We start from the raw sequence: 25,857 nt of genomic DNA on the forward strand, positions 1-25,857 counted from the left end.
GAATCCTTGGCAAAATTTTCAATAAGTGAAACGGATTTGGATATCACCATATCCTACCAACTGCTCTAGTGATAAATAGTTAAATATGTTTGCGAGGGTGTCACACAATCACCAGGCCTCATGAGGAGGCACTCAGATGGTGAGCTTAAATGGCAGAGACAAAGACAGTCCGAGGATGTGCGTACAAAATGAGCGTCTCCATGGAAACCTCGGGGTCAGTGGGAAGACAAGAGATTTGTTTGGGAGAGTTTGCAATGCGACTCACCAAACTGCTAACGTGAGATACTAAACTGGATTATTTATTCGAGTACGTCGACATACTGTGAAACAGTAGGCGCTATTGGAAACAGTGGAGATGGACTTCTCTTCTCTTGGCGGTGGATGAAGAGTGGAAATGGTTGCGTAACAACAGACGTGGGTGTTCAGAGGGAGTGGGAGAAATGACTAGTGAAAGTCCAGAAGAGCAGCATCAGGCTTCTCACCTACCTGCCTCAGGCACGTTGCCAGTTCCAACGTGAATAAAATGCACTCTCGCTGTGAGCTGTGGTGTCAAACATGCTGTCCCTGGGCCAGAAGTGGCCCTAAGGGTTCTGACTGATGGGCAATTTGTAGCTCATTCATACTGTACGTGCAGAATTACATGCTTTAATTGTTGCAGTTTGTTTGTTTTGTAAATATCATCTCATTTTCTCAACCGCTTCAATCACTAAATCAATCCTAATTATATTCAGCATATGGAATAGAAGAAAAAAGCAAAAGGCTCAAGGCTCAATAAAACAATGTTTAGTATATTAAGAACAAAACAGGAGTACAGTACTGTACATATAAATGTATACAACAGAAGTCTTTTTTGCAGTATATTAAATATCCTTAACTGAGCAACAAAGTGGATTTTAGGCTTAACAAAATAACTTTCCCAATCAGTAACAGAAATCTTCCATTTATGGAGAACACTGGCCAGCCAGAGATTTGATCAGTCTTTCCAAAGTGAATCAGTCAACATTTTTCCACCTTTGTCAATCCATTTTCTTTGTCACTGCAAAACTGGGAGCTGTGAACTAGTCCTATACATTTGCCTTTCACATTTTACAAAGAACATTTGTATGATTCCCAACAAAACTTACAGAAATCCATATCTACAACAAATAAGTCCGGACACATTTCCCTAAAATCGAACCTAAGCTTAAAAAAAAAAAAAAAAAAACTTTATACAACAACAACATTGTAACTTCACAAGCTTCACAATGAGAACACTCAAGTAACCTTAGTTTCATCTTGGAATGAAGAAATACTGAAATGAGGATTGAAATGGTCTTGTCATCCGGTTAAAAAAAGAGCATCTTATCTCAGCCTTTTTCTGGTTTGGAAACTGCTTTCTGTTTTATGGGTTTAATACCATATTACACGTTGAGTAAGGGGATCTGCCAGATGAGGATGGTCGAGGCATTATCCTCATGGCGTGAATGTTTGGTCTTTTTGTTGACTCGCCGGTGGCCCAAACCCCCAGAAACCACCAGGAGAGAGCTGACGTCCACTTTGCCTGTGCGGCGTCCCCTCTGCTGGTGGGCCAGATCATGGAGAACGTCATACAGGGCTCCGTCCTCAGGTCCATGCTCAAAAGAGCCATGAGATTGAGCCAAAGAGCCGCACGACGAGGACGAAAGAGAGTCCTGGAGAGCCATGGCGGTGCAGCCGGTTTCTCCCAGCCATACTCCCTGGGCCTGAGACGCACTCAGGTCTGAGGGGGGAACCGCGTCTTCTCCCTCCTCCATTGGCTGGGCCAACATGGGCGAATTGGGGTATGGGACGCTTGAGCGTCTGTTACGCACCGCCGTGGCTGCGGTTAAGAACTTTACTGGTCCATTGTGAGCGTGAAAGGATACCATTCCCCGACCTAAAAACATAGACTCATTTGAACAATTGACATGGACTCACCAGTCCTAATGTACAGTAATACTTTGTTTACTAGGTGAATAACCGCAGTGTAGCAACAGTGTTTTTATGGCGTCTATTTAATGTTATATACCAGATTCCTTGTATTTATGTGGGTGATGGTTTTATTCCAAAAGATTAAACCTACAAAGAAAAATGTAAATATGTTATAGGTGTCTTACCTGTGACCTTGGGGATACCTTGTAGTCTTGGGACAGACAAGGCCACAGTCACGCCCAGATTGGTTCCAACAAGTAGCATACCATGGCAAACCAGCAAACTGCTCACTGATACTCTTTGGTTCCCTGTGGCATAAATAACATAAGTGTTAAATTGTTCAAATATAAATATAGGTATATATGTAGAATGTATTTATACATAGAGATACAGACCAAGGCATTCAAACGTGTTATTCATTGCATTTTAAAAGAAAATCCAAACCCATACGTCAAAAACATGTCTATCAAAGACAACTAATTAGACCATTACACATTGCCTCTACACAAGAAAATGTTAATTTCTGTCTTCATTTATAAGCTTTTGTGCCTGGTTCTGGAAGATAGGAGCAAGTTGCAGTACCCTGAGAAACGTGGGTGAAAATGAAAACTCGACAGTGAATTGTGCGCTCTCTACCCGCAACCTTTGTTTTTATCTCACCAATGCCCCAATACCTTTGTTCAAATAGTGTTTTGTAAAACTCCCGGGGAAAAACAGGCCACTTAGGCAGGCCATAAATGATGTTTGTTTGTATGTTCCTGCTGTGATTAAGTCCATTTATCCACCAGGCAACAATCCCGAATGAAATGGAGGTCTTTTCAAGCTCCAGTTACACACAAAAAATGAAGTTACATAAGAGAATGACTGAAGCACAAGATTGTACTAAAGAAACAAACTGTGCTTTTATTCAGGAATGCTTGTGGCATCCATAACAGGACAATGCAACCTATTTGATTTACTACTTAATATGAGCTTTGTTAAATTTGTTACTGGTATGTGTCACGAGTCATTACTGCGTTAATAGCTTCACTTGAATTTCCTCCCTAACGTAATCCTCTTTGGTTTTAGGACAAAATGGTTCCCAGTTCTCGTGATTGACTTCCCCAGACTGGAGGTGACGCCCTCATACATGGAAAAATCTCAGCAATTTTGGCTTTCCACTCATTCTAAGAGCTACAATCTAAGGTAAGCAATCAGGTAACGGTACACTCCCACCTAAAGCCTCTTGCGCACATGTGCTTCTAATGAAAGCATGCAGAAGGTTGGCAGGGCTTGGTCAATTTCCCCCTTTAATAATATTTTGAGTTCCCCACCCAAAGGGTGAACTAAAATAAATCCTGAGTGAACATCCACAAACTCCTGATCCAACAGCTGAACAGCACTTTGATCCGCACTTAGCCCTGACAAGGAACAGCAGGGGGGGAGGAGAAGTAAATCTCACAAATTACAATTTAACACAGCACTACCAATTCAGTCTCAGAATAACAGTGCCATGTGTGAAATTGTGTTTCTCTCTTTATGGGTGGGAAAGGCTGGATTAGCTTTCAATTTGTTAAACGATGACCTGCTTTAATGTATCTTGGAATGTACTACCTACATTTTAAAATCAGAGTATTCTGTTTTACTTCTGCTCACTTTCAATCTTTTCGTTTCGAGCAGGGACCTCCACTTTTCTAACTTTTTGCAATATCATTTGCAAACATTATATTTCAAATAGCTTTCTGACTTTTAATTTATCCATCACCATAGCAAGGGGCTTATTAGAAACATTCTGTGGAAATGGCATCAGGATTAGTTGGCGATACGATACAATACTTGTATAAATGACAAGCAAGAGGTATTATTTACCCGCACACCCCCCTTGTATGTTTGTCTCATTAAAGCCTGCATGACTGCCTATTTAGGTCACACAGAAGCAGACAAAGGCGCACCCGATTGCCACCGGCCGGCTTCAGCATTTTTCCACAATCTATGTCTAATAAAATTGTTGAGAAATAATTAAATAAATACTTGTTCACTCTCGGACCTGGAAGATGACGAGCTAGAGGAAAGCGGTCATATGAGCAGAGGTTACCAAAAACAATCAACTGGGTATTTGTTAACATTATTAGTTATTCACTAATTAGCTGCCATTCATTGATGGTTCAATCAAGTGTTTTTGTTGTCTTTTTGTTTTTCTGCTCCTAACTATTGCTTTTAAACTCTTTGCCATCTCTGTGAACTTCATCTGATTGGACTTTAAATGTCCTTAATGCTGCTGAATATAAAAGAAATGCCAGATGTGGAATGCAAGCCCCAGGAAAGTGCATACCTTTTCTAGCCAAATAGTTTTTTTATTTTTTTTATGTCACTATCATCTTGTGGCAAAAGGAGAGCAAATTTCCCATTGTCTGCACAAGTCCCAGCATTGTTGCCAATTCTCAGAGATGGACGGTCAAACCGATAAATGGCAGGCAAATAAGGGTCTTGCATTGATGTCAATCAACATGATTAAAAAGGATATTATTTCATTGCAATTTTCAAAATGATATCCACATCAAAAGCACTCAGAAACATCCCATACATAATCTCCCCTCTTAAATCGACAGCATTCCTTATTTTAGGCTCTGCTTTTTTAGGTCAAGGCAGATGTAACGCAGTGGATTAAAAGCAGCAAAGTCAAATCCGTTCTCTTCAATGACTTTGCCCTGCTGACATTTCTTTTGATTTGTGCCGTCAGCAATACTTCAATATTTTAATAGAAATTCTGAGGTCAAGAAAAAATAACATGGGAAAAGATTTTTTCCCCCAATAAACACGTATCATCTTTAACAGCATTGGTAAAATCGAGGCCTCTTGTTCACCTTTTTTGTGCTGAATCTACAAGTCAATAATTACAGCTTGACATGCTTGGAGAGGGCGGTCGAATGACGTAAATGTAAGAAAATTGTACTTTTAACTGGTGCAGTGTTTAGACTGAAAAGGCTAGAAAAAGACAGCCAGAGGATGGCAAATTTGCTTTGAATAAGCACGCCAAGAGAAAATGTACAATTACTGACAGGCACTAAGTATGACATACATGAGGTCACTGTCCATGAATGCAGCTGGATTAGGAAAAACAATTCTGCACATGGCATAATATTTAAATGTTGGAAAATATTTTGCTCAGGAAGACTTGTGATGGTCCTTTTTGGTGGTTTTGTGTAATAGTTAATAATGATGTTATCTTACCGGGTAATATGTTGTTGACAGGTGGTGCAACATTAATATCCTGGAGGTGCTCCAGAGTCTCAGTGTGGAATAGACGCAAGGTGGAACTTGTGCTGAAGGCAATCCAGATGCCAACACCTGCCACTACCATGTGGGAAACCACCATACCCTCTTCCTGATGGGCCTCCATTTGCCTCTGGGTGGAGGAATAACAGGACAATTGTGAGTTACACTTTTACATTCAATCAATCAAAATTCAAATAGAATTCATGAGGAGAAAGCAACAAACTAGGCATTATTGGAGCCAAACGTTGCATCATCTCGCCACCCATTGGCCTACATGTAGGTGGAGTTAAATGTGTTGGAATGAAGGCTATTCACATGTTGGCAATATGATACAAATAGAGCAGATTTAAGTTAAGAGTGGAATGAGTTCAATGTGTGTAATTGACAAACTGAGAATATTGAAGGCTCATTCACTTGTGTATGGCTGACCCTGTTTGACTGGATTAAGTCTAATTCGTCATTGGCGAATGGGAGAAGAGCAAGGAAGGTAGTCCAACATAATGAGCTTAATGAGGTTAAACAGATTATGAGTGAGCGCATGTCAGGGGGACGGAACTAGTTCGGCTCTCATGACAGGTGCTTCCATTTCTGTAACAAGAGGGGACCGAGTGCAGCACGGGTGTCAAAAGGGCGGGGTTGGGGCCCAGATCCAGTCCACAAAAGTTCATTAGTAAAGTATATTTTGTGCGGCCCACAAAGATAGAAAAAGAAAACAAGGCCTTTTTAAGTGACTGTACAGTACTTACCTCCACGCAGTGTGTCTGTGATTTAATGATGGAGACCTGGCCGCCTGAAGAGGCCCAAAGGTCCTCTTCCATTGCCAGCATGGCCTTGATCGGTAACACTCCGAGCTTCACCACCATTGGCTCGTCACTGATCCACAACCCATCTGTAGTAAATAGGAAAAGTATAACGGTTCACATGGCTTTATCGATTTTGGTTTTGCCTGCAGAACCAATGTCTCTTGAGTTTGAATAAGAACCATATTTTTGGGGGATTATAAATTGTATTAGCCAAGGATTACACAATGAGAAGGAAAACTATTTTTGGAGGAGGGCAATTTTTCATCTTTCCAAACTAATATTTGCACCACTGCACGCTCCACCGCCATTGCACGGTTAAGGCCATTCTCCTTGAACTTGATCAAAGTTACAGTGACACGGTGCCCTTATAAATGTCGCCCACAAAAGGTCATATGCCTCGAGATCACTTGTAATACTAGTGAAGGGGCCATTAATGTTTTTCATAGCCATCACTACGAATATAGATGTGCTGTTAAGAATTAGTCATAGCCAAACTCCATCCTGCTCGCACCTCCTACACACTCTGCTCTCCATGTGGCCGGCACCCACAGTGGTAGATTAGCACAGATGCAACGCAGCATGCAGAATGCATCCAGGGTCCACATTTGATTTGAAAATAAAAGAAAAATGCTCCTATTAAGGCAGGGGTGTAAAATATGATCCTACCCCTAGCGGGCCACTTCTGGCTCGTGAGCTTTTTTCATCAAGTAAAGTCAGTATATCTATTTTATATATATATATATATTTTTTATTTATGTTGAAAAATTGAATTGGAAAAGGACCTTTTCTATGTTTTATGTTAAGATTTTTAATGACCGACCTCATCGTTATTTACTGTACGATTAAATGTGTTTGGAAAACATTTCAGTGAACAGAATTGTCAAAATTATAAAATGTACGAAATTAAAAGAGGAAAAACATGAGTTATTTGGTCTCTCAACCAAAGAGCTCAGCAAAAATTGCCTAGTGGCACATTTAAAGTTCATTTCCTCCAGACGCCCCCATTCACGTGCCTAATCTCAACCAGGAAGGCAATGAGGCCTCGCCAACAGTGTTTGTTCAAGCTGAGGTACAAAGGCAGCTATTGAAGAAGGCTAGAAAGGGGAGGAGAGCTACCACACTGGGAGAGTTTTGCTCAGGAGAACATAGACCATTAATGAATGGGAATGCAAAAGTCATCTCACACGATGGTTTGTATGTGGAATGATCATTCCAGAAACTAATTTAATGCACTACTGCCATAGATATGCATTCACAAAGTCAAAATGGAAAAATAATTGAGGATATGTTGGACAAGCAGAGGCGGTTTTGGCCAATGTTGCTGATGAAGATGCACTGTTAACCTGACTCACTCCATCTTGTTTTAAATCTGAGAAAGGGAGCAGAATGCAGGCTGGATTTAAGATAACTATGGGGGCCAGATTCAGTGATCTTTAGTTGCTGTGGAAATGTTTTGCAAGTCAGCGATAAAAATGTGTCACAGTTTTAGCATGGAGCGACACATTAAAAAGGGAAGAATCACCTCAGGGATGAAATCAGACGTTAGCTCCGAGGATAAAAGACCAAAAAGAGAATACTTAACTATGCCAAAACTCAACAAAGACACTCATTGTGCTGCTCTCTTCTAATTAGTGGGCAGGGAATGAAGCAGCAAAAAGATGTGGCAATTACAAGCAGCAGTTATAGGAAGTCAAAAAACACAGTTCAGTGTAGCCACTATTTTTCTATGCGTCCCAAACACAATTTTCCCGATTAAATATACGCATATCATCAAATATAGATAGATGTATGTGTAGTGAAAGTGAACTAGCCAAGTAGTAGATGGGATGAAAAAAAAAAGAAAATGGCACAGGCTGTGGGAAGGGAATCCAGCCTGGATACATTCCTCTTTCTGTGCATGTCCTGAAAATGAGGACAATACACAGGTCACCTCTTTGAGAATGACTTCTCCCCGACAACCGAGTAAATGGAAACGGAACAACGAGGAAATGGATGCACACTGTGTTACTCATTTCAACGCTTCCTTCCAAAAGCCACAGTTGCGGCACCACCAATTTAGCAACAGTGTGCCGATTCACATTTTGTGGTTCAGACCGAAATCCATTCAGGTCAGGCCCAGACTAAATAGTATATTTAGTAATTGGTCTCATTGGGGGCATTAAAAGACACCGAGACGTACCTTGTGATCTGAAGTAAATGGCCACAGAGCCACTGACCAGGCCGGCATACAAACAGCCTTTCATGTAAGCCAAGCTAGTGACAGTGGATTTGTCCGGGGTGGAGAAGTGCTGCAGGCGTACTTTCTTGGACCTCTGGCTGCTTTTATAGACAATAATACTAAAAAGAGAAAAATATCAAGGGAAAAAAAATACAATTGTTACATATGGTAGTTTCTCTTCGGGTCAAATACATTCATTTAATTCACTGGCCATCTTAGTAATAGGTCATATTTCAAAATAAAATTCAATAGATCTTAGATATATCAAGCTAGAACATTTAGCTATTTTTAGAAAAATAAGAAACATTTCATTAACAACTAAATTAAGTTTTGTAGTTAGTTAATTCCTATTCTTTTTAAAATTGAAAAATAAATAAAAACAGGACATTTCCTGTAGCCACCTATTTTTGCATAAATAAAAATTCAATATATTTCTTAAAATGTATTCCTGCTAGTCTGTTTTGAACAATTTTAGAACAACTACTAGGACTACAAATGACATGTTTTATGGTGACACGAGGTTCAACTAGTTCATGGTTGTAAATTGTAATTACATGTGATCATATTACCTGCCCTCCTCCATGCCCAGACACACAGTGGGCGTGGTGACGCTTGCTTTTGACAGCAAAACTTGCTTGTTTTCTTGGACTTTGTCGTCATTCTCTTCTGCGGGAACGTAGGCCATGCACAGGATACGGGACTCCACATTAAAACACTCTGTGACCTTTGGGCTGCAGCTCTGTAGTGCCACGATGGCGATTTGGCCCATCTGGTTGGTGCAACTCGCAACCTGAACAGAGTACAAAGTTTTTTTTTTCCAAATGGGAGAATCTTGTCGACTTTAATCATGTTCTCAAAACTATACATTTGGCCAAGACTGATGAGTCATGTAAGCAAAGAACATAAACGATGATGCGACGTTAATCTAAAGCAAATAATCCAATGATAAAATGATTAACAATGCACCAATAGTAAAAAGAGATACTCCTAAAATAGTGAGTAGTTTGAAACAACACAGCTGTAATACGTTAAATTCTCTTGCTTCATGTTGACATAAATCAACACAATCTAAGCAGTTGTACTTATTACCTCTCAGAAAAATAATCAATTGATGTGTAGATGGAGTTTCCCTCTAATGGCCAATCTGTAACACTTGCTGTGCTGAACATGGTTATGGGAACCCATGTTTATTTGAAGGAAAATCCAAGACTATGGCCTCTATTTTCATTGATAGGATGGGATTGGGAAAACTAATAACACAGGATCCTGAACTACATGTAAAAAAAGATTATTATAACAGTTAGGGATTAAAATATTATGTCAATTGTACATCCCTCTTGCTTGGATGAAACACAGTTGCATTGTTTTTTTATATTTGAACCCCTAATAAGTTGCTTTGCGATCTTCCATTTGAAAGGTACCCTCCTAACAAATAGCTACGATCTAGAATAACACATACCAATGAAAGGAAAACATCTCGACTATGAAAGATAGCCGTGTCTGTTTCCCTGGCATGTGTATTTTATTGAATAGCACGAAAAAGGAAAGCGAGACTCCAGATGCTGAGCGACTTTATCGAGCAAGGGCTGTTAAAAGCATTAAACATACAATACATTAAATCAGCATCTCTTTAGTTAATAATTCACGTCTTCTCGTTAAGTGCTTAAGCAGGAACGATTACAGCGACGTTTATCTAATAGATGGTGTGACGGCCTCTTACCCAGACACAACCGTGGCCAACGACGGGAGTGTCTGCTGTGCTCTCGGTATTGATGTAGGGCTCCGGGTTGTGGACAGCACACTCCACCTGGTACAAGCGAAATTACAAACATTTACAGGAGAATCGACTACAAGTACATATAACGTATTTTTCGGACTCTTAGTCGTACCCCAGTATAAGTCGCACTAGCCAAAGAATGCACAATGAGAGGAAAAAAAATATATGTATAAGTGGCACTGGAGTAAAAGTGGCATTTTTAAGAGACACCTTTCAATTGCTCACAAACCTAGAACAAACATATGTTAAAGTGACAGTAAAAGAGGGAACAACAGACAAAATAAGCACCCGTTAGTGTAACATGGGAACTTTTTGTTGGGTAACTTTAGCTTATAAAACAGTTGTTGATGGTCAGAGTGACTAAGTTGCTAGATAGGTATTGCAGTATTGTCTGTCGCAAAAACAAGTCTCACCTTAAACTCTTGCAATTTAGACATAACCACTGGCATCTGTTTAAGCAAGAGAGGGTGTTTCTGCTTTTTGAGTTGATTCCCATCATCTTCTGCAAAGAACCAGCCCTGAAGATTGTCTTCATCTAGAAAAAAAACACACACAGGATGCTTAATACTTCTCTAAATATATGTGTTAATACCTGTATTGGAGATACAAGTTATTTTACATCCTAGTTGTGGACTATGTACCTAGAGCCAGCTTAGCCATTTGCAAGTTACTGATCCAGGACTGTTTAATAGCAGGGCTGAGGGTATTGAACACTGCACTAAAGTATGTGGCTTTCCCAGACCTGTCAACAAAAATAGGACAAGGAGTTAGATCTTGAGGTTCAATGTGTACTTTCAAGGCTAAGTAAAATTATTACTGATTTAAAAATTAGGACTGTGTAAATGTGACATGCATTTTAATGTGGGAAAAAATAGAGCAATGCTTAGACAAAACAAATGGAAATAAAAGTAAAACATGCACAGTTCCTGCTTAGTGATTCATAACCCAGATTAGGGCTGGTAAGGGAATATGTATGTGATTGTGCTAAAATACTTCCTCGGAAAACTATGAACATGCCTTCAGAATGGATATGGAAAAAAAGGGTTGAATAGCCACTCAAAATATTTATGCATTGCTCTTAATTCATGTGAAAGGTAAATAAATTGTGTTTGTTGTTATCATATGAATGACCAAAAAACAACAACAACAGACTTGTCTTGTTTGCCAGGCAGCTGAAGTTGAATCCTACAGCGGTCAGCAGCCCTAATCTCCTCTTCCTTTTTCAGAATCAACCTCTGGAGACCGGAAACCCAGTCCTGGGCCACTGTGGGATTCACATTCTACACAGATATGTTGGATTTTGAAAAAGAGAAAATGCAAAAAGGTAAGTCATCAAAAAAGGGGTCTTTGGAAGAATTTGCTAAACTATACTTAGAATGTGTGTCCTTTGGGAAATTACATTTTGTTGCAAACCATAGCCTTATCACCTTTTTTAATCAGTATGGCCCACTTACCAACACGCCTGGGACACGTCCTTAAAATACAAAGTACTAGCTCATGTTATGCTATGTCTGGGTCTCTGTACCAGACCATTTTGGTGGTTGGGTTTCTTTTTTAAATCTGTCTTTCTTCAGCAACACCGGTCAAAATGGCAATTGAGGAAATATTTTGCAAGCTTTTCTAGTTATTGCAACAGTAAAGTCACTTTTGTCAAGACACAGTTACCTGGTAGTTTCCTTTGAGGCTGCATATCATGCCGGAGATCTGGTTGACCAAGCTGAGGTCATGGATTAGGTTCTGGAGATCCTGGTACAGTTGACCTGGGCCCATGTAGAGTTTGTCTAGACACAGACACAAAAGTGGTTATTATTAGGTGATGTCAACAGGTAGGGATGTTGCGATTATATATATTTTTTGCATGCGACTGTGGGTATGTGGGTTACAAAACACTGATAACTGACAGCAAATTACAACAGGCCTACTTGGTTTAGCGTTGATAACCACTTTCTCCCCGGAATGGGAACCAGGATAGCGGTTGGTGTCGGATATATCCTCGCTAGATCCGAACTCCAGTGCTTCCACGTGGCTTAAAGGAACACTCCACTTTAAAAGGAACCGCTGGTCAAGCGGGGCACCACCACTCCCACTGCTGTCCTGGAACCTGACCATAAAAAAGTAAATGACAGGAGAAGATATTTTAGTGTTGACATGGTTTACAGTATAGTTTGTAGCGACTCACCGCATATTGGGCGTGGAACACATGAGAACATCGTTAAGTAGGAAAAGACGTCGCTCCTTTGTTTTGATGACTTCTCCACGCTCGTTGTAGACCGTCTCCACCATGTCATCTGAGCGGATCAGGTAGCGACTACCGTTACTCAGAAGCTAAAAGGGATGAAAGTTAAGCTTAGAAAGGTTTAGCAATGCCAAAATATGAATGAGTTTAATATGGAGAATATGAACCACCTAAAATTGGAATAATGTGCAGACCATGTACAATACAAACCTTGTTGAGGTAGCGTTCATTCATAGCCTTTGCAATGTGGCGGATCTCGCATCTTTGGTCAGCTTCCCTTTTCTTCTCATTGAGCTTTTCTGCTAAGGTCTCAAGTTCTGTTAAGGCCATTTGCAGGGGAAGGCGGTCTGCATGGCCCACTGGTGTGTTTTTTAGCATGTCCTAGTAAAGAACCAAGACAAAAACAATTCCTGTTAACGAGTCCAGAAGCCCCATTGTGTATTGACCCGCAGCAGCAAATGATGAAAATATCATTGAATATGGCCCAAGGAAAATCTTAATTACAGCCCACATGCTGTTGCATTTTTCATCTTTAACTCTGGAAGTGCCATTTAAAGACCAACCTGTAGAAGGAGAATGAATTGTGGGAATCTCTGGATTGGTTTCATCATTAAGCCATACAGAGTCATCCTGTCACAACTCATCTCTTGACGATGCTGAGATACACAAGTTAAAAAAAAACAATGTCTAAGTGGGGGGTGTTCTTTGTCAAACATGCAAACACAGATGCAAAAATATTTAGATAAGCTAAAATCTTAGGGACTTTTAATCAAATCTAACCTTGAGAAATTCCAGAAAGGCAGGTTTTGCTGCACAAGTCTTTCTCACCACCGACATTGCCGTACTGAAGTTGTTGACATACTCACTGTATGCATCCAACACCATAGACTTTGAGAACTGTAAAGCAATTCATTTTATTAGCCATGCCATTTCCATTTTAACTTTCATTGTTTCCTAAAACAGTAGCGCCCCCTTCCCAGTAGAATAGGTATTGTACAATCACAAGACGTGGAATGCTGTATATTCCTCAGGAAGAAATCAGACTAACAAAAGAGAAAACTATCTTGTATAAGCAGTCCTATGGAAAACTACAATTTTAGAATATGATTTAAATAAATCCATGTTTTGCTTACCGATGCCACAAAGACATCCCCAATCATGGCCACGCTGTCCCACTCTGCCACTCGACTCGCCAAAGCAATCTGGAACAGGAAATGGCACTGCAGGATCTCCCGCACTCGATAGAAGGTCATCTTTAACTTCCTGTCACTCAACAACTTTGGCTCGATCAGGGACAGCGGCTTTTCATATTGCTGATGAAGAAAATGTGAAATTCAAGCCACTGCATTCCATCAGGCCCATCAATCCCATACCTCTAATATTCTCTTCAATGCATCAAGATAGTTCTTCTCACTCTCCAGTATAGAGCCTAATATGCATCGCCTGACCAGCTGAAAGAGGAGGGAGAGTGTAAATCATCATTTAGAAAATGGCTCATTTAAAACTTGGACTAAAATATAGGTTGCTTACTTGTTGTTGGGAAAGCCCCTCAGGAACTGGACCCAAAATTGGTTCAACATTGAAACAATCCACCTCAATGAAAAACTCAGACTCTTCATCTTCAAAACAGGTAGATTTCCGCTCTAAATTGGAGTTATCCCGGGAAACAGAAATCATAATTATCAAAGCAAAAAAAATCCATTAAAAAAGCATAATAAAACATACAATGAATTTCATCTTGTATAAAAAGATTGTAGATGAAAATATATTCCCCTAAGAGACATACCATTACAGAAAGACTTAGTCTTGATGAAAGAACGTCCCTTTTTAACTGCAGCTTTGGTTTTCTCAAGCCCATCTTTGGTCCCTTCTTTAGCGGCCTTCACTAACTTTTGCATCTGAAAAATAGATCAAAACACATTAGTCTCCTTTTCCCCAGTACCTAATTTTTCCTAGTTATTAGAGTACAAGACCTGCCGCAATAGGTGAATAACAGTGATATAGGGACAGTGTTTTAATGGTGTCCATTTCATATTATTTAACTCCCGGTAGCCACTGCCCTCGAGTGGCCAGTGAAATCATCTCCACTTAAGATTTACCTTCATTTTCCTAGTTTACATTTGTATTATTGTTGCCCAACTACAAACTTTTTATACATATTTGATGGATCAGGAGAATCCAAAACAATGAAAAAACCAGTGCAAGAACAGAAAGATGCAAACCCATTACCAGTCTCCCACCCAACACCACCACGAAAGATTCACATTAGTGCAGGACAAGGGGATCGAAGTGTCAGTCCGCTAAACCGCCAGACAAAAGGTGGAAACTATCGGAACGTGGGCAGGGGAGACGAGCCATAGCTAGTTTACCTTCTGCTCGTGTTTCTGTTTGAGCTGCTGCAGCTCTACCGTTCCCACCGTATTTGCCATTAGATCTTTCATCTTTTTCTCATAGTGCTCTTTCAAACGGCTCAGATCTTGAGAGAGCTAAACAAAAGCAAAGCATGCATTATTGGTCATGCTTGGCAAGGGCGCGTGGAGTGATGGCGAAGGTTGGCTTTTTATTAGCTTGGGTGATAGCACTGATTCATGTATGCACAGTATATCTAAATGTGTTTAGGTTTAAGTTTCATAATGTTAACTGTATATTCCATTTTTTTTATTTGAAAATGTATATCTGAGATTTTTTTTAAATGCTTATGGCCTTTTATATGAGCTATATGGGAGCATTTAGTGACAAGTTTTCAGGTAGAGAAATAAAAACTTTAGTTATAATTTAAAAATTGTTTTCATATATAATAAATTATAATCATTTTTAATGATAAAAAGAAATAACTGTCGATCAGGGGTTTCCAAACTAGAGACCAACCAACTGTTACACCGTTATTTTGGGAGGGTGGCACCAAATGTAACACTAGCTGTATAAAAATAAAATTTATTTATGTTTTTATATTCATGTACAAATTGAGCTATCTTGTTTGCCCTTTTTTTACACTGTCCATGTGCCGTAGATCATTTGAAATTCAAGCATTCCTTTTTGCTTTTTCTCCTGCAGAAAACCTTCATGAGAAAGGAAACTGTCACACAAGTACAGTAATGGTGGAGCCAACGTACTTGGGTTTTTGTCTGGGTTGGCTTTCCCCTCATGAAGGCGTTGGGCATGCCATTCTCAGATCGGCCTTCCCCATCGCTGCTCTCATCGTAGCTCTCAAACTCGCTGGAGCTCCAGCCATTGTCGAGGTAACCTCCTTCTTCACCAAGCTCTACGTCGTCATATATCATTTCATCCGGTTCTATGTGAGCAGGGAAATCCAGTTGAGTAACACAGTACTTTTATGGAGAGTAAACATACATGAAAAGTAGAGTATTGTTTTTTAACATTTTAGGCATACATGTTAAAAGAAAAAAATACCTGTATTGGAGTCAGAGTTTTCTCTGGGCACATCATCGTAAATCACCTCGTCGGGGTCTAAAAGAATAAAGAAAGTTTTCAACTGCAAAGTAACACGACTCAATCACAGACAAAAGCAGATGTAAACAGAAGTTTGCTTCCTCAATAAAAGCAGGAAGGAGGTCCGAGAGTTGAAACCACTGGTATGGTCAAAGTAATGTCCAGTATGTCAATTCAGTAGTCAATTTAAAAGGAAGTACACAAACTGTCTGACGGTGTACTTTGCAGTTCTTACTTTCCATCCATGCAGTATTGGCAGGATCCGATGCCCACTTTGCCAGAGCGTCCTCCTCTCGAATAGGTGGACAATGCTCACTGAAAACACTTAAAAAAAAACATGTGTGAATATGTTCTGCACACTTTTAAAATGCAATAAATTAAAGAATGTGAAAAGAACTTTATCATAACCTAGATGGGATTGTGTCACACACACCTGTCAGCTGAAATGTTCCCACCACGAATCACTGTGACTGTAGAGAAAGTGTGGAAAAAGTTGGTTGATAAAAATTCAGTGGGCCAGTTGGGACATACAGTATTGAAGATTTAGTACTCGCAATACAGTTTAAACTAGATTAGATCTTATTCGTCATTATTCATTCAACCATTATATCAGGTAAAACTTTAACAGGGGTCTACAACCAAATGAGTAAGGGTTTTTTTTAGTATTAAGGTGATTAGTCATGTTTTATCAGGGAAAACTAATTGCTAAATCAAGATTTTCGATTGTATTTATAACATTATTTGACTGTAATTGGCTGGCAATCAATTCAGGGTGCCCCCCACCTACTGACAGTAGTCCATTGGGATAGCCTTCAGCTATTATAGTTGATTAAAAAGAAATACAAGTACCACAGGGGGGCGTTTGTGAACTAATTGTAGTGTACTTGGAACACAAGTTGAAAAGAGCTGCTGTACTGCATGCCAGACTTTAGTGAAAGAGCAAGAAATTCATATCAAACATATTGCATCACAAGTCTAAAATGAGTTGGAATTTCCATGTGGACATGGAAAATGTAGACTAAACGGGAAACTGAGCTTCACATTTGGCTGTCATGACCTTGGAGGCTTTTAAAAATACATATATATAGTAATTACAAAAAGTATAAGTATTGTAGAAATTTCTGGGCATTTTTAATTGAAACGCTTAACAGTTTTGTAAGGCTCCCTGATTTTTCTTGCTATTCACCATGAAATAGTCTTTGATCATCATTTTAATTGAGTCAATTTAATAAAATAAAGATGTATTTATAATAATACATACCATCTTCATCCACGGAGAGGTTTCGAATGATGACAGGCGTGGTGTAAGCAGGAATGATAAGTGGTACGCTGGATGGCGTGGCATAGTCACATGGCACAGGTACGGAATAGCCTGAGGTAATGCCACCGGGGCTGCTTGGGGAATTCAGGGCATCTGCCAATTCCTCCTTGGCATCTCCTGGTTCAGAAGAAACCGAGGAGCCGCCATGCTGCTCAAGGTTTTCCTCCTCAAATGGAGTGATGTCAATCACAGAATAGGGGTCGACTTTGGAAGGGCCCCTTGGGACAGTTTGGGTATTGCCAGGCACGTCCTGATCGTCTGGTGGAAGCAAAATAAAATGTTAACAAATAAAAATGTGGCAGAGCAAAATCATTCAAAAGTACATATTGAAGAAATACTTTATCAACATTTTTTACTCTACTATTGTGTTGTTGTTTTTTTGGCTGGTGTGACTTAAGAGTCCAAAAAAATATAGTAATAAAAGCAAGAGAGAAAATAATAGACTGTATAATGTACTGTGTTTATGTTTTAGGCCAACAATTTGTGAAATACAAACCTGTACTTCTTGCATTATTTTCTTTAGGTGGAAGAGGAAGACATAATTGGTTCTCCTTGTCGTCAATGTTGTTAGCAGCTAAAGGAATGTCCGCTGCTGAAGATTCCACAGCATTCAAGACACTGCAAGTGGATAATTCTTCTGGAGGAGTGATGTCAGGTAAGATGGAAGTTATTTCGGGGGTCAGATTGGGGTCATCGCCCTGTGGCGTGTGAGGCGGAATGGCACCGCGAGTCTGATCCTTGCCACTATGATTAGGATGCGGTTGCTCAGCCTTGGGGATGTCGTCACCACTGTCATCAAAATCAAAGGCTTCTCCTTCATCTTCATCCTCATCCAGAACTGCAAATACAAATAATATTATTCCTAAATATAAATTGAGAGGGAACAGCAGATCACCAAAGTAAATATTATATAGCATTGGTGTCAAAACATATCTAGTACTGACTTTCCTTTATAAATGCAAAACAAATGATCAAAAGTTTTTTAAAAAAAATACACTAAGTTTTTTTTAAATGGCTTTCCTGTGCGGTAGTTCTATTTCTGTCCATTAAACAGCTACAAGCAGACATATAATTAAGGGTGCGGTCGACGAGAACAGGTCTCACCTCCCAAAAATGTTCAGCAACTCATTCTTCCACTCTTTAAGTCAAGAAGATAAGGAAATGTAATGGTGACTAAGTTAATGATTGAAGGGGAGAGAAAAGCGGTCCCTTGGCAGCCAACTGGAAGCCAACAACAAAAGTTTTCTAGTTTCCACGTCGCAATTTGGCCAGTTAAAAGAGCTGTTTTGCCCAGACTAAAAGGAGTGCTGCCCACTTTCTTCCATAATTCTTGGTTTTAAGGGTGTGGGTAACATGTGTGACTTTTAAAGTAGACAAAGTTGAAAATACAGGGAGTAGTAGTCTGCAGGAGGAACAACTGTGGGTAACTGGCATTATAATACATTAGAATAGTAATTCCCAAATTTTAAAGTACACATTCTTCAGATTTTTCATTCTTCTACATACACAGCTTGAGTGTGTTAGCTTCCAATCTGGAGTTTTGACTGAACGTGTTCCCAAAGATAACAAAATTCCAATTCGGTTTCCCTCAAAACAACCTGGAATGTGCATCAGAGTGACTTGCATATCATTCTTATTGCCTTATTACCCAATTTTTTCCCAATTTTTGGAAGTATACGTCAAAAGTGACAGCAAAAATCCACGTGGTTCCTCATCTGTATTGTTGCCCAGCTTTTAAAAACTTCCCTACGGATGTATTCCCTTCTTTCATCATTCCGTGCACCCTGCGTCATCATAAATATTTTTGTTTTACACTTTCAGTAGGTGTTTCCTCTTTATTAGGTGTCTGAAAATGTCTTTTTTTCCATGCCGTTCCTAGAAAAATGAGGTTTGATGCTTGCTGTACGTCAAGCCCTTGGCAGTCCACTGCTTGCAGCATCTGTACTCACAATCCAGACCCACCAATGAGCCTAGAAGCTTTGATGTCCTAAAAGTGTCTTTAAATCCCTGCAGTAAATTCCTTCATGCTTTGAGAGGTAAGTTGTTCTTCCCTTTAGTCAAAAGTGTTCAAACAGTGTCTGTGACTAGCGCCACGGGTCAACGCAGTGACCCTGTGGCTTATTCCATAAATAGTGGAAATGGAGCATAGTTACATCTAGTAAGGCATGAAATGTGGGAGAGAGGCGGGGATTTTTTTTACCCCATTTAAGTAATAATTAATTGGCTGCCTTTTTTGGCAACAGACTTCCAATCCAGATCCAAAAAGTTAGCCTTGTTAGTACCATTGGAGAAGCAGCTAGTGACAAAACGCTGTTGACCTTACTTGCGGGAGGTGGGGGAGGAAATTCTTCTAGATCCATGTTTAAAGCTCCTCTCCTGTACAAGCTCTTCAGACAGCATGGGGAGGATCAACTATACACTCTCGCATTCCTAAAGGAAGGAAGAGGTGCAAAGATGTCACAAAGGACCAAAAAATATTTTCTTAAACCAAAAAAAAGCTTCCCTTTTTTCTAATACATTTTGTTCTTATTGTGTATTGGTCACATAACCACCATGAGAAAGTGGTATTGTATAATTTACCCAAGTTTTTGCCGAGGCAGATGTTCTCATTGGTCTCCCATTTAAATACAAATGTCTGCACACCCCAAAATTATTTGTGTTTATTAGCCTACCATTTGACTAGGCCCGCGCAATAAAATGTTGTAGTGTGTGTATATATAAAAGGGACAATTGAGATCTTGAAGAGCATTCCTCACCATGAAAAAACTGTGTTCATTCATAACTAGAGGTAACACTTCTTGGGGGGAAAAAAAGAAGCTTGCTGTCCGCAAGAGTGAATAACAAGGCAGTGACATCATTTTGCCAAAGCATAAAGTAGTAATTGTTAAGGTACATGGCACATTTCAATCTCAAAATAACTATAGGACAATATACAACAAAAGTCTCCAACTGTCTCAGCAGAATACAAAGCTGCATGATGAGGACACGGCCAGCACGATAACTCATTGTGAGTGTGAAAGCTCGTTTTGTCTGCAAGCAATGCGAAATCTACCACTTCTGTTCTCCGCCCAATTAATAGGGCACAAGGCCAGAAGGGAGAATAGGAACAGAGGGCTAGTGTCTGCAGAGAGTAGGGTGACAACTAGATGTAAAGATAGTCCTGGGACTACCATGTCTTCGACCTACAACGTTTAGGTTTTACGACGCCAGTACATTGCTTGTCATTTAGTCGCAGGCACGATAGTACCATTGGCTTTTTTGCCCTCTTATTTAAAAATGATGACCCCGAAGAAGCAAGCCACTGGTTCAAAAACAAAAATAAATTACCAGAGAAACAAAGATTAACAGATTTAAATTAATGTTTGCCAAGTGAGTTGAAGTATGTTGGAGTCCAAACAAACTGCTGGCAAGGAAAGTCATCAATTCCATTTTCTAGCAGAGGGAAGGAAGGGTGGGCAAGGGAAGTGATGATGTATTTGGGTGGGATTTAGGAAGGAGGAAGAGAAGTTACACAGTCATGAAAAGACAGCGTGAATTTTTAGTACCATGCCATTACAAGCCCAATATTTTCTCTCCAATTCCAGCAAGGCAGATTTATCTTTGATCTGTGCCGCTTGACTATACTTTGTTTGAGAAAACAAATATTCAGCTTCCCATCCTCCACATCAGAACTATAACAAAAGAAAACAAAGGCCCAAGCAATAAACTGTTTAGAACCCCCCAAAAATGCATTTAAGTGACTAAAAAAGACAACTCCATGTTGATGACAGACTCAGCTGAGCATGTGATTACATGTTAAGATCCCTGAGCTGCTTCAAACTGGAAAACATCTGGGCGGTTGTTGGCATAAAGCAGACAGATTTCTCATCTAGGCATTTGAACAAAAAAAAACTTTTTTTCAAACTCGAAGAAAAAATAAAACCCTGACAGCCCTTGTGAGGCAGGGTAAGCAGAGGTACAGAAAATGAATGAATGAAAATCACTCACTCCGAAACCTTTAATTGCACTAAAATTATTCACATCACACACCTGTATGCCTGTTCATGCATGACAAAAACCTAACAATACACCCTGCGGGGTGCACTACACCCCAGCCAATCAGGTTCAAGGCAATTTGGGGGAATACATGTATGTATAAATACATCACTAAACTACTATTATTTCCAATTTTCCATTGCACTCAAATGTGAAACTGCACAAGAGTACGATTAAAATGTATCTGTATTCCCTAAGAGCTAACTCAAAATGTTTACAGAGGGGGCTAGAAAAAACAATTTTACTGTAGTGTCAGACTAGCCACCATGGTGATTTGCTAAACAAATTTAAAGTGGGGTTTGGAGTCAGTGAGGTGTAAACATGAATGGCTAAAGGGAGAGAAGAACACACTATAGTGTGTAACTAAAAATAATATCCTTTAGAAATAATGATATTAAGACCTGAAATAGTGATAAAGTGTGGAAATATATGAAAAGACATACATTCCAGATGAGTGGAGATAGGCGGCCTGCGCTCAGGAATGCTATGCATGACTAGTACTTGAATATAATATCGTTGGCATGGCGGAGTCAGCTCTGGAAAATTTGGCGTCAAAGATCAAACTTTCTCAGCAAATGTAGGTGTAGCAGATGCCGATGATAATTATGTTGGATGAAATAAAAATGATGTGTATCGACAAAGTTATTGCAACTACTGTGAGTATAACAATGCATTGATCAGAGTTAGGTTTGTGCAATATATTGTTTGAACACGGCCCTCCATTGGAAGACATGCAATGCAAATCTTTGTTTTGATTCTTAAAATATTTGAGGGTCCCTCTTATATCTATCTAGCTGGCAGGTCTAAATTAAAATAAATTTTAAAAAAGATCAGGTTTTAAGATGTATATGTTTTGTGTATATCCAATTAATTCATTGGCTGTCGAATGGTAATGGATAGTCAATTAATTTTGACTGGGAGTGGAAGTTTACCCACCTCTCGTCCATGATTTGCTGGGTTAGGCTCCTGCACCCCCGCGGCCCTCGTGAATAAGACAGGCGTCCAATCCAATTTGACTGGGGTCTCGCTGTCAAAATGGTTTAGACATCTCTCGCCGTCAATGGCAAATGACTCAATAACTAAAAATGCTAAGAAAATATACTTTTTTTTAAATACCCTTTTTACCCAATTGAAATCTCTGAAAATGACGCAATTGAACACAATTCCGATCCGATTTTTTTTCCGTGCACATCCCTAGATGCAACATTTGAGCCGGAAAGAAGCGCACTGAGCAAAATGACAGAGATTAGTATATTAATACGGTTATTTTACTTGGATCATGATGATAAACAAAATACTTTGACATCGAGGCGCACAACTGCATACTATTCGGACACGTTGACGCGAAGTAATGTTATTGGACAACACTGGCATCTTGACAACCTGAGGCGCCACGTTCTCGCCGTGTCCCAACACGCCAACTTTAGAATCCCAAATACAGATCACTAGTAAACGGACGCGACATATCGCGATTCCTCTCAACTTCACTTCAACTTAGCACATTTTCAATTATCTATATTTGCGCGTACTGTATATTTAGAACTTTGTCAAAAACGATACACAACGTCTTAAACTCACCATTCCACGACTTTAAACAAATGGGTGCCTATGGAGTGGTCCTGTACCTGTTTAAATAAACGTTAAACATTATTGATGAGACGTGAATATGATTTTCCAAGTGTCCTTCTTAAGTTGCGTCCCTTCGATCCAAACTGGCTCCATCCTGGGAAAACCCTCATCATCTAGTGGTAGCATATGATTGGACGAAAGGCTTGTTGAGAACGCGCTCATTGGCGGAGTAAAAATGTCAACCAACAGGCGACGTTTTCCTCTTCGGGAGGACTGGAATGTGTCCACGTGACTTGTGAGGTGGCTCCCCGTTGCACAGCTGCCTAGAGATGATTTTGGAATTGTTAAACTATTTTAAGTAGGTAGATAGTTATTTTCTTCATTTATGTCCATCATTAACATTTTTAATTACTGCCCAAGCTCATTCGATTTTGGATTTGATTCAATAATGTTTGTAAAAATAAGAATCTTTCAGATAGGTATAATATATTACTTCCCTGGTTCATATTTTCATCCTGCAATGTTCTATTTATTGTTATTATAATTTAGGAACTCATCAAGTAAATCGATTAAATGTGTAAATAGCCAAGAAGAACACAAAATCTTGTGCAAGTGCCGACATAATTTTTATTTAGCAACGCTTTGCATCATAAGAAAAGAACTTAAAAGGGAAAACCTCTCCTACACAAGCTCACACCATTTATGAATACTGATAATGTTTCTGCCCCCTGTATAACATTTTATGTTCTGAAGTATATAAAAAGTTCTGGAAATACTGTACCAAGATTGACACCATAGTTTTCACAATTAATTCACCCATGAAACAAAAATAAATACATTGGACAAATTAGACAGCAAGACCTTGATCTTTCATAAGTGCACACAAACTATAAAACACAAAGTAACCCGGCCTGTATTTAAAATACTCTATGGTAATTTTTCATAAATTCTTGTTTTAGTTTTCTCAAATTGCATTATTTTTACTTTAAGCCAAGAAAAAAAATGGTCATCCACACAATAAATTTATAATTTCATAAAATTAAGTGTTATTTCTAAAAGCTAAATAAAAAAAACAGAAATACAACATACATTGTTCAATATAAGCACTATTTTGAGTTACACTTTCTGTGCACATTAAAAATATAAAACATCACCCTGTTGTGCAAGTGCCTCTAAATAAATAAAAAACACTTGCAGGGAAAATAAGTAAATATGTTATAAAATGAGGTACATTTCCATTCATCCTCAATTTTGATGTGGTTTTAAAACAACATTATCCTGATTTTCCATGGATTTTGTTGCAGGTGCCGGCTTGTTTCCAAAGTTCCAGTCTACGGGGTTGAACAGTTGCATGGTCTTCTTGTAGGTCCAAAATGGATTAATGATAATGGTGAGTAGAGCTAGTCCAATGAAAAAGGTAAGGCGCAAGACCAGGGGGAAGTTGTTGCTGACTTCTCCCCAATTGTTATAACTCACCCACCAAAGGTAGTAGGTGATGAACATGCGGCAATGAAACATGTGGATCATCACCCATTGGTTGGCTTTCCAAAAAGGACTGCTGGACCATCCAGCCTAGATGGGGAGAGAGAGAGAGAGAAAGTGAGTGTTTATACCAGTAATTTCATTTGCTATACTACAATCATTTATTTGGACAAATGCTTAGGCTGTGATTATAATGATTTCTCATTTTTACCTTCAATAACATCCACGATATACATGTAAATGGTGTGCTCATCTCCAGGAGAAGGACTACTATTGGCAGAAAGTGGCCACTGGAATCTGACATCACTGCCATTCCATATCCCGCCAGGGCGAAGAAATGATGCGTTGCCAGGGTAAGGTCAAGTGACCTAAACAACAAACTGTAGGTGTGGAATGCAGCATTCTCAAAGATGAAGAATCCTGTGGCTGTGAGGATAGTGAACCACGACCAGTCTTCTTGCCCTGTTCCAATGTCTTTATTCAACTGGGAGTCTTGGGTAAGTGCTCTGAGACCAGCTACTGAACTTTGGATTCCAAACACTGCACGGGTGGCTGCCAGGTTCCAGAAAACTTTCTCTTTGGGTTGCAGGGATTTGTACGTTTTGATCAGTGATCTCGAGAGGATGTGAGCCAGGAGGAAGATGGAGGCATAGAAGACAAAACCAAGACCAATAAGTTGGTAACGAAGATCCCACGGATAGTTATCTGCCATGGCCCGGGGGGTGGCATCAGTATGGAGTAGCTGAAGTCCAGGATCCATACTTAAGAGATCTCAGCTCAGCAGCTATAGTAAATGATGTACCCGTCACCTGAAAGGTATGTGAAAAAAAAAAGGTGTATTTGGTTACAATTGGGATTTCTATTGTTTTCAACTTAGGTACAAGTATGCATCAGGCAGACATGTTTGCATTGTTTTGAAACAGTTCGTATTTTGAATATTTGTAGTTAAAAACCTAAGTATGTCGACTGAGATTTATCATGGGTGTTGACATGAGACATTAAAACATGCAATGAGGAAACCTTGGTCGTCGAAGACTCCAAAATAGTCCATAGCCCAAAATAGCTGCGATCAAAACTATGTAGAAGAAAGGGACGTTTATAAAACAAAAATATGACGAGTTACGCAGATGAAACAGAAGAAGTTAAAACATTTCAGATACTTACCGAAAAGACACACAAATGTTCACATTTCTTCACCACAAAAACATGTCATACGACTTCAATTTGGTCACGTGATTCCCTAACAGGAAGTCAAGCCCCCTATATTTTTCTGCCCATCCCATTGGCCATTTTTGCGGCCATCTTACGTCAGAGTCACTTTAATATTTAACATTCAGCCTGAATCCTAGCCACTTTGATAGTTTGTTTAGAACTAAACTCTGTGAAACCACTTTAAGAATCCGTGTGGAGGTTATCATACATTTTAAAAACCCGATTTTGACATTCTCAAATGAAAGAAACAAAAATAAGACACCCCTCATCAACACTGTAAAAGGCAGAGCCTTTATGCTACCATCTCGTGGATTTATCTTGTCACTTCAGCTTGTTTTCATCACACGCGTGTTAAATTATAATATCAGTGAAGTTAAGGGTTTCATTCAAACCATTCAGAAGTGCAGCGTTCCCAAATGCACCAAAAACATTCTGCAAAGACAAGATTCAAGAGTCTTTGGTTGCTTTGAATTGACACCGTGGAGATACGACATTAGTTCGTAAGTGATTATGCATGTCATAAGTAGGACTACTAGTTCTATTACGTATTACTTTTTGCACTCAATTGTT

At 39.4% G+C, this 25,857-nt stretch overlaps 2 protein-coding genes across 6 annotated transcripts; both read right to left on the reverse strand.

The window, feature by feature from the left end:
* Nucleotides 1-768: 768 nt before the first annotated feature.
* On the reverse strand, nucleotides 769-22,766 carry arhgef10 (Rho guanine nucleotide exchange factor (GEF) 10). Of its 4 annotated transcripts, XM_077731725.1 has the most exons (30): nucleotides 22,603-22,765; nucleotides 21,961-22,051; nucleotides 19,313-19,419; nucleotides 17,486-17,827; nucleotides 16,930-17,247; nucleotides 16,102-16,138; nucleotides 15,904-15,992; nucleotides 15,630-15,686; nucleotides 15,332-15,510; nucleotides 14,588-14,704; nucleotides 14,005-14,116; nucleotides 13,749-13,861; nucleotides 13,592-13,669; nucleotides 13,352-13,531; nucleotides 12,999-13,115; nucleotides 12,782-12,874; nucleotides 12,429-12,599; nucleotides 12,162-12,307; nucleotides 11,905-12,083; nucleotides 11,648-11,763; nucleotides 11,135-11,262; nucleotides 10,624-10,724; nucleotides 10,396-10,517; nucleotides 9,926-10,012; nucleotides 8,775-8,995; nucleotides 8,167-8,324; nucleotides 5,931-6,073; nucleotides 5,140-5,314; nucleotides 2,115-2,237; nucleotides 769-1,894 (listed from the first exon to the last, which is right to left on the reverse strand). In XM_077731725.1, exons 3-30 carry the CDS (start codon nucleotides 19,347-19,349, stop codon nucleotides 1,401-1,403), a joined length of 4,233 nt encoding a protein of 1,410 aa, XP_077587851.1. In that variant the 5' UTR covers nucleotides 19,350-19,419; nucleotides 21,961-22,051; nucleotides 22,603-22,765; the 3' UTR covers nucleotides 769-1,400. The 4 variants fall into 4 exon arrangements, with proteins under 4 accessions (XP_077587851.1, XP_077587850.1, XP_077587853.1 ...); XM_077731724.1 differs by lacking the exon at nucleotides 21,961-22,051 and having other exon boundaries at nucleotides 22,603-22,766; XM_077731727.1 differs by lacking the exon at nucleotides 21,961-22,051 and having other exon boundaries at nucleotides 22,650-22,757.
* A 431-nt stretch (nucleotides 22,767-23,197) lies between these two features.
* cln8 (CLN8 transmembrane ER and ERGIC protein) lies at nucleotides 23,198-25,713 on the reverse strand. 2 transcript variants are annotated; one of them, XM_077731731.1, is made up of 4 exons: nucleotides 25,240-25,713; nucleotides 25,096-25,150; nucleotides 24,287-24,884; nucleotides 23,198-24,165 (listed from the first exon to the last, which is right to left on the reverse strand). In XM_077731731.1, exons 3-4 carry the CDS (start codon nucleotides 24,833-24,835, stop codon nucleotides 23,839-23,841), a joined length of 876 nt encoding a protein of 291 aa, XP_077587857.1. In that variant the 5' UTR covers nucleotides 24,836-24,884; nucleotides 25,096-25,150; nucleotides 25,240-25,713; the 3' UTR covers nucleotides 23,198-23,838. The 2 variants fall into 2 exon arrangements, with proteins under 2 accessions (XP_077587857.1, XP_077587858.1); XM_077731732.1 differs by lacking the exon at nucleotides 25,096-25,150.
* Between the last annotated feature and the right edge of the window lie 144 nt (nucleotides 25,714-25,857).

This window comes from Stigmatopora nigra, chromosome 13 (assembly GCF_051989575.1).
Source record: "Stigmatopora nigra isolate UIUO_SnigA chromosome 13, RoL_Snig_1.1, whole genome shotgun sequence".
NCBI classification, from domain to species: Eukaryota; Metazoa; Chordata; class Actinopteri; order Syngnathiformes; family Syngnathidae; genus Stigmatopora; species Stigmatopora nigra.

Excerpts from the sequence above, each read along its gene's own strand:
- arhgef10 (XM_077731724.1), bottom strand. The coding sequence starts at position 19,349 with ATGGATCTAGAAGAATTTCCTCCCCCACCTCCCGCAA. Across the intron at positions 13,670-13,748 it reads AGGGGCTTTCCCAACAACAA|CTGGTCAGGCGATGCATATT; the intron begins GTAAGCAACCTA and ends CTCCTCTTTCAG. Across the intron at positions 1,895-2,114 it reads AGGTATCCCCAAGGTCACAG|GTCGGGGAATGGTATCCTTT; the intron begins GTAAGACACCTA and ends CTATGTTTTTAG.
- cln8 (XM_077731732.1), bottom strand. The coding sequence starts at position 24,835 with ATGGATCCTGGACTTCAGCTACTCCATACTGATGCCACCCCCCGGGCC. Across the intron at positions 24,166-24,286 it reads TATCGTGGATGTTATTGAAG|GCTGGATGGTCCAGCAGTCC; the intron begins GTAAAAATGAGA and ends CTCCCCATCTAG.